At 39.0% G+C, this 16,370-nt stretch overlaps 1 protein-coding gene across 3 annotated transcripts in view; it reads left to right on the forward strand.

Moving 5' to 3' along the window:
- The window catches only part of ITGB6 (integrin subunit beta 6), a 122,705-nt gene that overhangs the window by 61,157 nt on the left and 45,178 nt on the right, over positions 1 to 16,370 (forward strand). For all 3 annotated transcript variants that reach the window (XM_059704297.1, XM_059704296.1, XM_059704299.1), the window contains 3 exons: positions 5,498 to 5,663; positions 7,270 to 7,431; positions 10,707 to 10,802. In XM_059704297.1, the coding sequence (XP_059560280.1) occupies positions 5,498 to 5,663; positions 7,270 to 7,431; positions 10,707 to 10,802 (424 nt within the window). The remainder of the gene's footprint in view (positions 1 to 5,497; positions 5,664 to 7,269; positions 7,432 to 10,706; positions 10,803 to 16,370) is intronic.

Raw genomic sequence — 16,370 nt, forward strand, 5'->3', positions numbered from 1 at the left:
TAGGGAACAGTAGGTATGGAATGTTATCAGGAAAAAAAATAAAATTAACAAACTTGAATGGCTCAGCTAAGCTGACAGCCCAGCATCTTGAATTAACAAGTTCCTGTTCTTAATCAGGCTTCTAGAGGAGGAAAACAGTATGGCATTTTATAGCTTTGATTGCATTTCATTCATGCATTCATTTATTCATTCAACCATTAAACAAAAACTTACTGAGCTCCAACTATGTGCCAAGTATGTGCTAGGCATGGGATCCCTGGGAAAAAAGCTCTGGGCTCTGTCCTCCAGGAGCTGAAACCCTTCGGGGAGCAGGCACATGGTATAGTGGTAAGAGCATGGGCTTTGGAGTCAGCCTGGAATAAGTCCAGATTCATCTACTCACTCCCAATGTCTCCGTAAGTGAATGATTTCACCTCTCAAAGCTTCAGTTTGGAATAACAGCTGATCACAGAGTGGTTTTAAGGATTGGTGGAGGTAATGAAAGGAAACATTTAGTACTGGGGTTGATCTTGAAGCTCTAAGTAAATGGCAGCTACTATCAATAATAGAGTATTATATATTAGATCTCTTGAGAGGTCAATATTTTTTCTATTTTCTAAACTGTTTCTTTTATTCTTGTTGGCAAAATTACCATTAGTTAAACTTATATATAAAGGGTGTTGTTTTTTTTGCTGCAACATTATATTTTTTCCTTTTCCATTACATGTGGAAATTCTCCCAGTTTCTTTGTCCAGATACCTTCCCCCATACATATACACACCAAGAATTCAAACACTAAACACAAAAGTCAATCCTTTGATCAATCCAAACCTTGTAATTATGGAATAAAAATGCTATTTAGTAGAAAGGCAATAAGACGTAAGAGGAAAGACCATGGAGTTTTTCAGACCTGGGTTTAAATTATAACCTTGGACAAAATCTTACTCTCTTTGAACTTGCTCTCTTCACCTTTAAATGGAAATAATAATATTCACCTTTTAGGGCAATCGTGAGAATTGAATGAGCTCAGAGCATGACAAACATTCAAAAGTGTTAATTTTCTTCCTCTCATCAACACTTAGTATCTTTAATAATTTTAATCTAGTGGTTCTGAAACTTAGATCTCAGGACTCTCTTACACTCTTAAAAATTAAGACCTTCCCCTAAGAGCTTCAGACTGTGTAGGTTATATCTATCAATATTCAGCATGTTAGAAAGCAAATATTAAAAAATCATTAGTTATTGATTTATTTGATAATTAAAATAAGTGCACTGTATATTACTATAACACATCTTTACAAAAACACACACACACTGTTTTTCTAAGACAAAAAGATTAGCCTTGTTTTTACATTTTTAAAAATCTCAACATCTGATTTAATAAAAGACAATTGGATTCTTATACCTGCTTCTGCGTTTGATCTGTTGAGATACTTTGTTTTGCTTAAATTCCATGAGGAAAGTCAAACATCACATATATAGTTAGAAAAGGGAGACACATTTAACAGCTTTTTCTCATGACTGTGGGTATTCTTCTTTGATACTACATTCAAACTAAACAAGAGATAAAAGTTAGTTTCAATATGGAATCTGAAACAATGTCAATGAACTTTTCATATTCTGTCATGTTAAAAGCCATTGGTCTGTCTTGCACTTTGAATGGCTTTTACTAATGTGTGTGATTTTGTAATAAAATGCTTTGATCCTTTGAAAACCATTGCTTCACTGAGTTAGGCAGATCTTCCAAATTTCATGATACAATGTCAAAAGCATCCCATTTGTTAATATCATCATCAATATCATCAGATATTTCTTAATACATTGGGTAGCTATTAATTTCATAGGTGGCAGATGAAAGTTTTCCAAAATTCTAATTTTCAAACTACCTTAAATTTTATCTGTTGCAACAAATACCAATGGTTGTTTTCCTTGAAGTGACACCTCACTTTTCTCATTTTTAAGAACATGTCTGCCAAATATCTAAGTTGGATTAATAGTGTGTCAAGCATCTTTCAGGTGAAGATGGTATTCTATATCTATAAAAAAGGGGGACCAGATTAGCTCAAACAATCACAAAAGTGCTTTTCTACTATCAACATTTACTTTGGTGAGCAGCAGAAATGCTGTATGCGTATTTCTGTCTTGGTCACATAGAAAAAGAAATTTTTAAACATGTTTTCAAGGGTGTAGACTTAATAAAATTAGTAACTTTTACTGCCCCATCAAGGACAATCGAGTAAAAACTTGCATTTTAAAAGTTATTCTAGTAAATGCTTGCTGGTGAAAATGTAAGAACAACTACACAGCTTGGAGCCTGTATCTGTGCTGAGGCACTAGAAGTTCTGCTCATTGTTGCTTTTGTATCATCACCGCAAATGTCAACACAATGAAAAAGGCACATAACATTTTTTGTTATTGTGAAAGAGTTTGACCTTAACACTCTGAAAGATCTTAGGGATGTCAGAGGGTCTGTGCACCACACTTGTAAAACTTGTTTTAATCTAATCTGTAATGCTTTTTGGAGTTTGCAAAGGATCACACATTATTTAATTACTGAAAAGTTTCTGAAATAAATTATCAGTAATAGAGATGGTCAAATAAACTATGATACATCTCATAACCATTAAAATTTATGTTTTCATTTTCTTGTTTACACTTTTAGATAAAACCCAAATTTTCTTCAATGAACATACATTATTATTTTAATCAGGAGAAAATATATGACTCTAGAGATATCATTAGCCAAATGTAGGCTCTGTGTGAAGTGATTTATGTAAGAAATGACACTAATGGTTAGGAAGCACTTATTCGGAAAAGCTCACTGTGCTGTGTATTTCACGCATTTTATTTCATTCAAGCCTCACCATTATTCTATTAGGACCATAGATACTATCTGTGGTCAACTCTTCAGAATTTCAATGACAGCTCATGCAAAATATTAAAAATAAGAGTTTAAGATTGCCTCTGAGAGCTAAAGTTAAATATAATGAATCAGAAAGAAAATATGAAAAGTTCTCTGGAAGTGACAGACTGGCTTCTGGGCCCACCAGGCCAGGTATCCTGTCATAACTAAAAGAATTGGTAGGTTAGGGGAGGGAGAAGAAACAGGGATCACAGATGCAAGTATGGGCCACATTCAATCCAAGGGCCTTAGCCAAGGCACTTATAATTTCTAGTGTCATTGGCTTTCCTAGGGTCCCAAACTTTTATTAGCCAACCACAGATGGGGGTGACCAGGAGCATCCATTCTGGAGATGGTTGTATTGAGACGTCTCAAACTGTACCAGTCAGTGCTGAGGTCCTCCAATTCCCCTTGTTCTGAACCCTGAGGACACATCAGATTATGACCTGCTTTCTGTGAAAGTCTACTGATAGTAAGAAAATGACTACCCTTGCAGACAGCAGCATTCTGGTCCCAGTAGAACTCCATTACTCTGTATGAATAAATCCATAGTCATTCTGATTTGTACATACAATAGATTCTCATTATTCACAAGAGTCTTGCTGTATAGTCTCCTGGAACACTGAATTATCAAATGTTAAACCATTGCTCCTAGAAGAGACACAAGGTTAGGTTCCTGTGAGCCTCAGGTCATGTTTTCACCAACTGATCAATATATAATTTTGTTTTCTGTGTGTAACACCCTATCTATACTAATAAAAAGGTAATATTCTAATTAGAGTAGATGTCTTTTGGACGTTCTTCTGGACAAAGCTGAAGCAGCTGCTTGAGGCTCAGGCAAGCCACAGTGGCTGTGAGGGCCAAGGATCAGGCAGCAGCAGTGACTGGCAGTGGCAGCAGCAGAGGTGTGATGGGGGTGTCACCTTCCCCTGATCAGCCAGCTGGTTGCCTCCCACAGAGGGAGGCCAGACTGTGGCTTAGGACATCCCCTGAGGGCTCCCAGACTGTAAGAGGGGGCAGGCCAGGCTGAGGGACCCCCCTCCAGTGCACAAATTTTTGTGTACCAGGCCTCTAGTTTAATATATATTACTAATTCATTAACATTGAATTCATACCCAACAACTGCTATAACTCATACTAGAGCAAAGCATATCTAATACACTTACGTTCTCCATAAGGTACATCACACCCTTGTGCACTTAGGAACAATAGACAGCCCTTCAGTACCACACTTGAGGGCCCATCTAAATAGCAAAATCACCAACGCAATGCACAAGAATGCAAAAAACATGGCACCAAATAGACCATGGAAAGGACACCTGTTTATAGCATGGAAAGCTAAAGCAAGAAGACAAAGCCTTGTTTGACCTCAGTTGGGAACATGTGTATCAGGTGATTCAATTATTTGGCCACTCTGTGCATTCACATGAATGACTAAGAAAGTACTGAGAGTATTGATTTGGGAGTTACAAAGAAATTTTAGCAAGTAGGTGAGTTTGCAGATGTGGAATTATGAATGATGAGGATTGGCTGTATACCTCAGATAGATGAACTTGGTGAACAGGAGCCTGACCCTGCAAGATATACTGGCTCTATCTGTGTTGATAAGATAGGCTTCTGAACCTGCAAAGCTGCTCTTATAAGAGTCAACCAGCTCTCCCCAGACAGCACACCACAACCTCACTGGGAGCTATGCCTTTTGTCTCTACTACACCAGTTTTCTCAAGCTTTAGAATAACACAGATTTCTGAGCCCACCCCTAACATATCTAACTCAGTAGGTCAGGAGTAGTACTACAGATTTTGCACTCATGACAAGTGATAATCATGCTACTGGACCAGGGGCCTCACTTTAAGAACGTTTGCTCTGTACTATTATCTCCATCCTATAAATGAAAACCTAAAACTCAGATTGCTGAGTAACTTGCCCCAAGTCTTATGCACAGTTACTAACTGGCTTTCTGAATAAGATGTGGCTGAATTTATGATTAGCCTTTTCTGTTCTACTGTAATATTTTGGGGCAGATATCCTAACATGACATTTTCCCCATTTGTAAACTGTATTAAGTGGTGGTTTTATTTCTAGGTCGGTCCACAACAGTCTGTTCAGTCATAGTAGAGTTGGGATCTAGAACCAAGAGCCATGCTCTGGTTTTTGGGCCATTGGCAGCAGGGCTGGGAGTGCAGGAGGGAGTAGAGGAGGAAGAAGAAAGGTTTCACTCTCAGCCCTGCTACAGGGTGATTCATACCTGTCATTGAGTATGAGTCACCCTGTAGTAAGGCTGAGAGTTGAGAGGCAATAGGAGGTAATGATTATACACACACACACACCCACACATACGAGTGGAGAGTTTGATCACCTGATTACCTGTTATCTGAGCTTGAGCCGGTGTAAGATACAGTGATCTCTAAGTGTTAGCTAATATGGTTAATTTGGAAGGGGTGGGTGGGAAATGATAACAACAACCTTAGCAGAGAGACTCATAGCCAAGTTATAGAGTCAGGCTCTTAAGAAAAATTCATTATCATGTAAGCAAATGTTGCCAGACTATTAGATCTATTAATTATGTGTTATATCACATTTCATCAAGAATCTTTTCCCATTTTGCTTTTGTAGTAGTATTCCATACTTCTGCTTACCTACATTTGGATTCAAGCACATTTTGCCATTGACAAATGATGCTGAAAAATTCAATGAAATTGTGAAGAAACAGAAAATTTCTGCTAATATTGACACACCTGAGGGTGGATTTGATGCAATTATGCAAGCTGCTGTGTGTAAGGTATGAAGAGGGAAAGTGTGTTTTACTCTGATAATACAAATTTCATCTCTTATTGGCACATCTGCTTTGAATTGCTTGGCTGACTTAATCTTTATTTTAATTGCCATATTTCTACATTTGATATTTTTATTAAAACAGAATCCCTGTAAAATCTTTAATTCAATCATGTTACAATGGGCAGTTTTATGCCTAATATTTGGGTATCCTAATAAAATTGTAGATATCTTGGGGAAATTTTACTACAAGTCACATGTGATTAATTTTCAAAGATTTAAATTAGATTAATTAGTTTTTTAGTTAATCATGGTAAAAAATAAAAGGCAGAAGTCATTTAAAAAGTAAAGATGACTACCCTAGCTGGCTTGGCTCAGTGGATAGAGCATCTGCCTGCGGGACTGAAGTGTCTCGGGTTCGATTCCAGTCAAGGGCACATGCCTGGGTTGCGGGCTTGGTTCTCAGTGGGAGGCGTGCAGGAGGCAGCCGATCAATGATTCTCTCTCATCATGGATGTTTCTATCGCTCTGTCTCCTTCCCTCTCTGAAATCAATAAAAATATATATGTTTTTTTAAAAAAAGAAAAGATGACCTAAATCAGTATAAATCTCTATATATGAATAGGTATATATTGTTTTGAACTAACAAAATAAGCACCCAAAGCCACACGGTCTCTACAACAGTGCAGGAACATCATTTGTCCTTGACAGTCAGCAACATATACACAAGAATCATTCCCCTGTCTTCAGGTGACTGCTTTTCATGGAAAATATCAGGAAATGGACAGGCTGAAGCTCCTAGAAGGTGGGAGGACCAGGGAATTAGGGAAGGAAAGAGAAGGAGAAGAGAAGAAGGAGGAAGAGGGGAAGGAGAAGAAGAAGGAGAAGGGGAAGGGGAAGGAGGAGGAGGAGGAGGAGGAGGAGGAGGAGGAGGAGGAGGAGGAAGAAGAGGAGGTGGAGGAAGAGGAGGAGGAGGAGGAGGAGGAGGGATGGTGCAGCCAGGATGAGCTTTTGCCCCACTAGTTCCAGGACTACTGTTAACTGACGGGGAGAGTTCTGCTAAGAAACAGCCAATAGACCATTTTAATTGGCAGTACCTTGAGGCTATGCTTTGATAAGCAATTCTTATCCTTCCATTACGTTTATAATTTTTGGATGATACAGTAGAAAGAGAAATTTGTGCTTAAATGTTGGGTGACAGTTGAATAAAACAGGCTTACTCAGGTTCCATTTTGTGCTGCATTCTGCCTAGTTTGGCTTCATCTTGGATTTGGGATAATCTGTGACCTCCCTCCCCTTATTTTTCTGGTACATTGAAAATGGACAGTAAAAATAACCATGTAAAAGTTGGGATCAACTGAATATTGATTATAGTGGAACTATTTTTTTCTGAAGCATAGATCATCTGAAGATGCTATCCAGAAAGAAACAAACATCACAAAAATTTTGTGTTTTTAATACATTAATATTATCAACTCATAATAGATGAAAACAGCTAAAATAGACCAGCAATACAATTGTTATATTCTGAATGTGTCCAATCATAATTGATTCACTCTCGATAAATGCCTGCCTCTATCCAATGCAATCCAAATGTTTCTCTCTCATTGCAGGAAAAAATCGGCTGGCGGAATGACTCCCTCCATCTTCTGGTCTTTGTGAGCGACGCCGATTCTCACTTTGGAATGGACAGCAAATTGGCAGGCATCGTCATTCCTAACGATGGGCTCTGTCACCTGGACAGCAAGAATGAATACTCCATGTCAACTGTCTTGGTGTGTAATCTGCACTCTACACTGTTTTCAGGGCTATTAGAAGGCAAATGAAGCAATAATGGCTGGAGGACATAGAATAACCCACACTTGGTGCACACAGTACATTTCCTGATTTGAGATGAATAGATTTCCCTGTCTCAATCCTCACCACCCTCAAGGGTTCCCACAGGAGTGCAGGTGGGTGGTGGGGTTATGTGAGAAGTTTGGATCTGCTATAGCCCAGATGACTCTAAAACCTCCCAATTTTTCACAGAGCCTGAGGCCAGCAACACAGTCAGTTCATTCTGTTCCCAACCACAGCCCCAGAAAGGGGGGCTCAGACCAAAACAGTCATTCCCCAGGAGTTACTGTGAATGATGGGCCCAGTGCATGCTCCCTAAATAAGGCCATGCTTTCCCAGACCAGGGCTCTATGGGAACAATTAGTCAAGTACTGCTTGCTCGGTGCGTATTCACATTTGGCGTATTTTTTGTCATTTAAAAAATGCTGGTGACATGCAAGGAAAAAAATACTTGACTTTTGTAAAACAAAGTAAAATTTTCAGAGTTCCTTCGATGTACATTATCTCATTCAATTCTCACCAGAATCCTATGTATGTAACTTCTTTCCTTGAACAGACCATAAAGCTGCCATGTGTGTGCGTATGCTATTCCCTCTGTCTGGAATGCTCTTCCATCCTAGGCTTCTGAGAAACTTAATTATTCTTAAAACCCAGATTGGTCATGGCTGCTCCAGGGGGCCCTTTCTGACCTCTGCTGGGCCAGGTAGTGATTGCCCTCCCTCGCTCCCATACCTAGATGTCTTCTTGCCCATCACTATGTGGAAATGTGTTGGCTCATGTCTGTCTCTGTTTATTTAATGTGTGCTCCTCAGGGCCAGGAGTGCCTGGAATGCAGTGGGTGCTGACTAAGAAATAGAATTGAATTATGAAGCAACAACCTGAGAAAGTTATATTATCCCCATTTACTAGTAATATCTGGAAAAATATGCTACAGAGAATTTAAGTGACTTCTTAAAATGACAATGCTGTAGAACTGTATGGAGTAGAGAGAAAGAGAAAGAGAAAAAAGTTAAAGATAAAGATGAAGAGAAAGAAAAAGAGAAAGAAAGAGAAAGAGAAAGAATGAGAAAGAGAAAGGGAAAGAAAGAGAAAGAGAAAGAGAGAGAGAGAGAAAGAGAAAGAAAGAGAGAGAAAGAGAAAGAATGAGGAAGAGAAAGAAAAAGAGGAAGAATTCTAATTTCATATTGAAAAACACTATTCTCCAGAAAAAGAATTTAGTGAGATAATGCATATAAATGCTTAATATGGTGCTGCCAATTAATTTTTTAAAATCTAATGGTTCACAAATATCTGCTACCATTTCTTGCCTAAATTTCTAAACTTCAACATGAATATTTTCTCCTAACTTTTGATCAATAGTATTCCTCACACTTATATGTTCTTTAATCATATAAACTGCCTTTCCATATTACAAGGTCAATGAGGGTAGCCACATTTTGTCTTTTAGCCAACAAGGAGCAAGAAATTGTGAGAGTGAGTCCGCTCCTCTCCACACCCCATTTTTGCAATTATTGAAATGTCCTTAATAGAATCTTGGAAAAAGTAGGACCATAGAAGCAAACATTACCTGTTGCTTAATATGACCTTCTCATCTAATAAATGTTCAATTAATTCTTGCTGAGTTTCTACAAATGCACAGAAGCCATGAACTATTTCTGTGTCTGCCTGTAACATAGCTCCTTGTGCCCTTTGAGCACTGGGCCAGGCTCCAGGAGCCATAAAGTAATAAGACATGGTCCCTGGCCACAACTGGTTTGGCTCAATGGATAGAATGTCAGCCTGCAGACTGAAGGGTCCCAGGTTCGATTCCGGTCAAGGGCATGTACCTTGGTTGTGGGCACATCTCCAGTAGGGAGTGTGCAGGAGGCAGCTGATCGATCTTTCTCTCTCATTGATGTTTCTAACTCTCTATCTCTCTCTCTTCCTCTCTGTAAAAAAAATCAATAAAAAATATTTTTAAAGAAATAAAACATTAAATAAAAAAGACATGGTCCCTGGCTTTGAGGAACTTACAAGATAATTGTGTGGGAACTAAGCCAATTGATGTGGATCAAATAGAAAGTCCTGTTCGCCCACCTAGGAGGGGCTACATAGTATGATTCTGACTACACATGCACAGAAGTTGAAAAGTTTGAGAACATGTGGAGATAAGGAGGGGTCATCATTGAAGAAATTCATGCTTCAGGGTTTGGGCAGTTGAACAGCCGAGGAAACTGAAAATGTCAGGCCCAGGAAGATTTATATTATCTGGATTTTATCAATATCTACTAATAAAAATCCAAATGGTGTGGAAAGCATGTATTACACAGCCAGATTTGCCATGGGGTCATTTACCTAAAGTGCTGAGAACATGTGAACACACCACACCAGTATACAGTGTCTCTCCACTTTGGCTGACTTCAGAACCATCGACAAAGTCTTAATTTAATTGTTTGCAGACTACTCTTTCACGTGCATTTCCTCTTTCTCCATGATCCACATTTGGACTCATATACTGTAAGAGGCAACTGTGCTGTGTGTGTGTTCTTCAGCCTTGGAAAACAGTGGCCATCTTCAGATCTGATCATAAAGAGCTTCTTTACTTTTTAAAGTATCCTATCACTTGGGAATGATGTGCAATGTGTTTTCAACTGTCCTGTAAAAATATCGCAGGGTCCCCTAAAACTAATTAGCGGCATCAAAAGGCAATAAGACCAAACCCAGGAACTGGTATAGGAACGTCTCAAATCTGGCAGACGTGGGAATTGTAGTGTGCCATTCCTCAGCCTCAGCCCACTTCATGCAATTGCAGGACCAGTTCCAGAGCTATAAGAGCCACCTAGTCCCATCCTTCATAGACTAACTACCTCTCTCCCCCCTAACAGACTGCTGGCAAGTGGCTCTTAGAAGAGGAAATGTGAAAATATGGCCCACTCCTCATTGTTAAATACATTTCAAATGATCGCCCTTAGAAGTAACAGACCATAAATACACCATACGTCATAGACAGGCACTGATTTAGGAATTCGCTGGATTTATAAGATTTAGGAAATGATTATTAAACAAATTAACTAAATAATGCTAATTGTGTATTTGTTTACTTAGAGTGACAGATACAATGATGCCTACGAGCATTGAAATGTCAAACTCATTAAGATACCTGAAAGAAACGGTCTTTTCTTTATTTTGCATGTTTTTCTTAAGATGATTCTTAAAATCTATATATTAATTTTAGGAATATCCAACAATTGGACAACTCATTGACAAACTGGTGCAAAATAACGTGTTACTGATCTTTGCTGTAACCCAAGAACAAGTACATTTATATGAGGTAAGCAAACAATGCAGGAGATTCTTTCAAGGGCACTACTCAACATGAAACTTTAACATTAACCCTGTGAATTGAACACAGGGGATGCCATTAGAAAATCATTAACACGTGCCAACTAAAGTGGACACTTGGCAAAGTGGACTCAGTTACTGTTTGCAATTTAAATTGTAAATACGGCAGTGCCGAGAGGAGTGGGGGACAGAGCTATGGTGAAACAAGGAAGAGTTGTGGAAATGAAAAGGTAAGTGAAAGAGGGCACCAACAAGCATGGGACCACCTACCTAATGAAAAAGTAGTCTGTCTTTCCTTGAACTACTTCACCTGATAAGGAAGGCATCAACAGAAAGCAGAGAAAATTATGAGAATGGGAGGAGAATTGACTTTAAATTCTCTGAGATTAGCAAATTAAACACATAAAAATATATGTAAGTAGAGACACAATTCAAACTAGTGAGGAGTGAAAGTTGAAAGAAAAAGTTGTTAAATTGAGCCAAAACGTTATTTCCCCCTTAAAGCAGCCGGTCTGCAGTTCAAGCTTTGGGATGGAAGCACCACCCACATGTAGAAAGAGAATGGTTTCATTAGATAAAATAATGTTTGGAAACCAATGCATAAACTATAAAATGCTTGTGCAAAATCAAAAGATTTCTGTGCCAACAGAACACACAACAATGTGCCAACATGCTATGAAATGGGAGTTTAGCAAATGATCTATTCCTAATGAGCAACGCCACAGGGAAGTAGTGAGTCTGCAGCCTGGGCCCTGGAAAATGCAGAGGAAATAGGTGCACATTAAATTGTTTCTGACTTCTCTGCGGAAGCTTCAAACACGCCTAAACTCAGAGTTTGATCTCCCATTCCGTTTGAAAGGGCCTCTTAACAAGCTTGGTGACTTAACAGGGCTCAGGAAACTCTGAGATTATTTCACAGAGTCTTTGATTAAATGCCACGCACTGCTAAGGACCGCGCAGCCCATGAACTTGCATCAGGTTCTGTAGAAAGGGTCAGGAGGAGATTCTATCTTGCATTTTTAATGAGAGGAGGGTATTGTACTCCAGGTGAGATCGCCTTCTGCTGAAAACCAAGCAAGTCCCCTGCAATCAAGCTGCCTACTCGAGGCCTTTGTTCTCAGAGACCACGTGGGTTCACCTGATCTGGGCATTTTCTTAGGGCTCTTTAGTATGTGATACTTGTTGCCAATGGTTTTAAGTAGTAGAGCTGCAATACACAAATACAATAGTGAGTCTATTCTGCCTTTGATCCTTAAGGCTAGCATGAGAGGACCCTGGGGGTCTCAACACCTCCTTCACACCAGGGCTCCTGTTTAGTTGTGAGAGGAGGGGTTGCAAAAAAAAGAACTTTTCTTAAAAGGAGAGTCAGGGAAACACGACTGATGATCATGAACATAAACACCCATAACTCATGTTGGTAATAGTCTTTAAAACTCACAATTCATTTATACAGCTCCTCAAAACTGCTATTTAAAAGACAGAGGAAGGTGAAAAATAATTATATGGCAAAACAGAACCTGTCGGGTTTAAGCTAGTTGCATCCTCCGTTCTCCCGTTGCAAAGAAAATGATCATTTCCATGGAAGACACCAGATTAGAGCCTGTCTCTAATGTAACAGCAGGACATTTATTTGACTGCCTGCTAATGTTATTATGAGACGAATTTATGTTCTGTCAGGATCTGTGGTCTTTACCATCCAGGTTCCGCTAAATTCAAAGGGACATTTTCAGGGAGCCATGCAGGGGACCAGGTCAGCAGCCCACTCTGTGACTCCAGTCCTTTCGTGATTTTATTTTAATTTTATTGGACTCGCCATTCCATTTGCATCAGTGGGGCAGGCGGCAGCCTGGTCTGAAGATAATGACAGCATCATTGCACTTCCCTGAAGGCTTCCCACAGCATGAAAATGCTGATGTCTTGTTTTATTGATAATGAAAACTGAAAATAGACCAATAATGGCCTGTGCTGCTTTTCTATTTAAATCTCTTAGATTTAAATGTGTACAGGAAACCCCGTGCAACCTCGATATTTGGATAGCTGTAATAGAAGGAACATAACTACCAAAGAATAACTGAAAAATAAAACCAGCGCTAGGATTAATAAAGCCACTAAATGGTTGAATCGAATGGAAATTCCAGAGGACAGATTGCTTGCCCCAGTGCTGTGTTAAGCATAATTATGTGATACACCCCTGGCAGGGGATGGGCCAGGTTTAATGACATCTTGTCTTGCAGCAAATAAGACTTATGTTGCCCATTCATAGGATGCAGGGAAAAACGACTATTTTTTTCGGTAATTTTGGTACGATGCTTTGGACTGCCCAGGTGTGTAGTGTTGCTGCACTTTGTGGTAACAGCGATGAACTAACAATGGAAAGGAGGGAGTAAGCAGTTTCACCTCAGTTCAATATGACTGCAATGTGCACCCCAGACTCCAGCAAACAGATGATTTTGAACAAACTGATTATTATGAATAGTTTCCTCTTTGTCCAATTACAGGGTTCAAAAGATAATGATAGATAATAGACTGAGCAGTAGGTAGTATATTATATTCTAGTGCTAAATACCATTTTGATGCAGGGTTTAATTATCCAAGCTTAAAAAAAAATGTCTTAACCTCCTCTGTTGTTTTCAAATGTTTACTATTAATTTACATTAGGATAGTATCAGGCTACTAAACCCCAACTATCTAATTTTATCAGTCTTTCCTTTCTAGTGAGATACTGAGTTAAAAAGCAATTAAATCGGTGTTCTGTACTACATTATATTATTAATCACCTGGTATTATTTGCAAGGTTTTAAAAAGCCTATATCTTTCAAAATGTCTACATCTGCCTGGAAAGTGTGAGTTTTGTGAAGTTAATAACAATAATTATTATATGACCTGGTATTTATGATGCAATGTTGAAACATAGCACCTGGGAAGTAAACAAGATATATTGGCAATAGACACATCCAGTTTAGTCAGTAACATCTATGATCACTAATTGACATCCCCATGGTTATCAGGACAGAGTGATGTGTCTAAAGCATGGGGACAGGGGGCCCAAGCAGGTTTTTATACCACTGCAGGACCCTTCTCTCTGGAGGAAAAAAAGCCCTCGATTATTAGCTCTTTAAGGAGAAAGCTGAGTCTTGCTCATCTACCTGTTTAGGCCAATTCTCCGTATACAGTAGATTCTCAGTATTTGTTGAGTGAATTCTTTAAAAATTGCAATGCAAGCACCTTATCTTTTCTCAAATGGAGTCAAAGTTTCTAAATAAGGACTTGGAGTTTTGGGTGACAAATACCTGTCACGGTTGAGGGAGCCCATGTACAAGAGCAGCAGGGGTGCCTGACCCTTGCTACTGCCATCCCTGCAGCCTGGGTTACCCCGTCGCCCTCCCCTTCCACTTTGACCCAGAGGCACCAGAGAGGAAAGAAGTACTTTGCCATCAGTCTTAGTACCAAACTGTTGGAAAAGCTCCAGAGCCTCCTTATGAGGCCATGAAAGGAGACCCCTGAGCAATTGCCCTCTTGACGGTCGTCATATCCAAAAAAAAGCATGAAGAGTAGCCACAATATGCTCTGAGCCTGATGTTCTCTCATAGCTTGTGAAATGTATCGACCATATATGAGTCTCAATTTTTCAGGAATCAATAACCCAGTTTTTATATCACCCCTTCTTTCTTCTTTTTGTTTATCTTTTGAGCTTTTCACTGTAGCAAGAGAGATGAAAAGTGAAAGAGAAATTAGGAAGGAGGATAAAACAAAAATTGGATCCCTTTGCTATTTGTTAGCTGTTTTGTTATTGTTTTGTTTTAGAATATTCACTGCTGGGAAAGATCAAAACAATTTTGATGGGATGAAAATCCCTTTATTTCTGGCCTCGGTTTTTACAAAACACACACACACACACACACACACAACCTCCAGCTTTAATAGTCAGTGACTCAGCCTGGAGGGTGGGAATCTTGAAGGATTCCAATGACCTTTGCTCAGATAAAATATATTTAGCTGTGAGATAGCTAATTTTCGAACATGATCTAGAAAGTTGTACTTTATCCTATCAATCCCATCCTATAATTGGGGATTCCAAATTTATAGGCTTTTAGAAAAAATAAAATCATCTAAGAATATAGAGAAAATGTGTGGATTATGAGAAATATCCATAGAGTTAATATTTTTTTTAATTCAGATGTAATGAAAAGGACTCTGATTTCTCTCTCTAATTGAGGTTCTGGGAACAAAGGCTGAGGAGAGCCAGCTGCCTACACTTTCATCATTAATAAAACCTCTCTTGGAGAGGGAGGATTCAGAAATAAAACTCATCCTCAGATTATCAAGGCAAAGTTGTTAGAAATATTTTCTAGTCTGATTAACACATCGCAATCATGATCATCAGTTGCTATCTCATAGAGTCCATATAGTACTTTTCTTCTAAAGAACTCAAAGGCTTGTAATCCAGACGATAAACAAAACAAAAAAGATACAGATTTAAAGTAGGGTCTTCATGAGATGCCTATTAAGCCAACCCATGTAGAACTATTACATGGGATTGCATCAATACAAGCCCTACATATTTCAAGATTTACACAACACCCAGAATGTCTAGCATACAATTGAAACCAAGACATTATTGATTGCGTTCATTCATTTATTCATCCATTCATCAAACATTTCATGAGCTCCTCCAAAGAACCAGGGTGTCTGACTATAAAGGAGAATGAGACACAGTGCCTGCCTCAATAAGTCTCACAGAGCATGAGCAGACTTGTAGATCAATCATTTGTCTAAAGAATAAGATAAGGGCATCTCAGAAGGTGCATTCTGGAAAGAGACCCCAAGGCAGAGCGTTTGCTGAGGAGCCAGAGCTTTCATATCTGTCAATATTTTTACTCTTTTTTATTTGTTAGAAGGGGCTGCAAATTAATTGGCAATCATAAGCTACCTTTGATGCTATCAGTACCAAAGTGTTGGATTAAGCCCTTCACTCTATAGCGGTGGAAACTGAGGGCCAGAGATGAAATGCAACTATGATTATGAGAATAATGGGGAAGGTCTGCTGAGGGCTCATTAGGTAGCAGCCTGGGGTTAAGTATTTCAACTCATTTTATCATCTAATCTCCATTTTATGACAAAAGAACTCAAAATAACAAAGCAGGTTGCATAGGAGAACCAGGATTTGAACCTAGGCAGTTGGAGTCCACAGCTTCAACCACTGAGTTAAAGTGCAATTGAACGTGGATTGATGTTGTGAAAGAACTTGCTAATTTATAGCCACTAGACTACCAGCCTTTTATAGTAACTGACTTCGAAAGTCACTGAAAGCCCAGAGCCTAAGGGTAGAGCAGAGCTGCCTGACAGATGAACTGATAGGTGAGATTCTTATAAATGGCAGAATCCTTCAAGGCCAGTAAACACCAGGGTCCTTTGATGTTGCTGCTAATTTAGCCAGTTTTAAATGTGTGGATTTGAAAAAAGAGAGACATTTGGATTCCGCCTTATGGGTTATTTAAGTTCTGAGTGGTATGAGCAGGCTAGGAAACATGATTTCATTGGTCATCCATCTACAACA

The sequence above is a fragment of the Myotis daubentonii genome, chromosome 7 (genome assembly GCF_963259705.1).
Source record: "Myotis daubentonii chromosome 7, mMyoDau2.1, whole genome shotgun sequence".
Lineage (NCBI taxonomy): Eukaryota > Metazoa > Chordata > Mammalia > Chiroptera > Vespertilionidae > Myotis > Myotis daubentonii.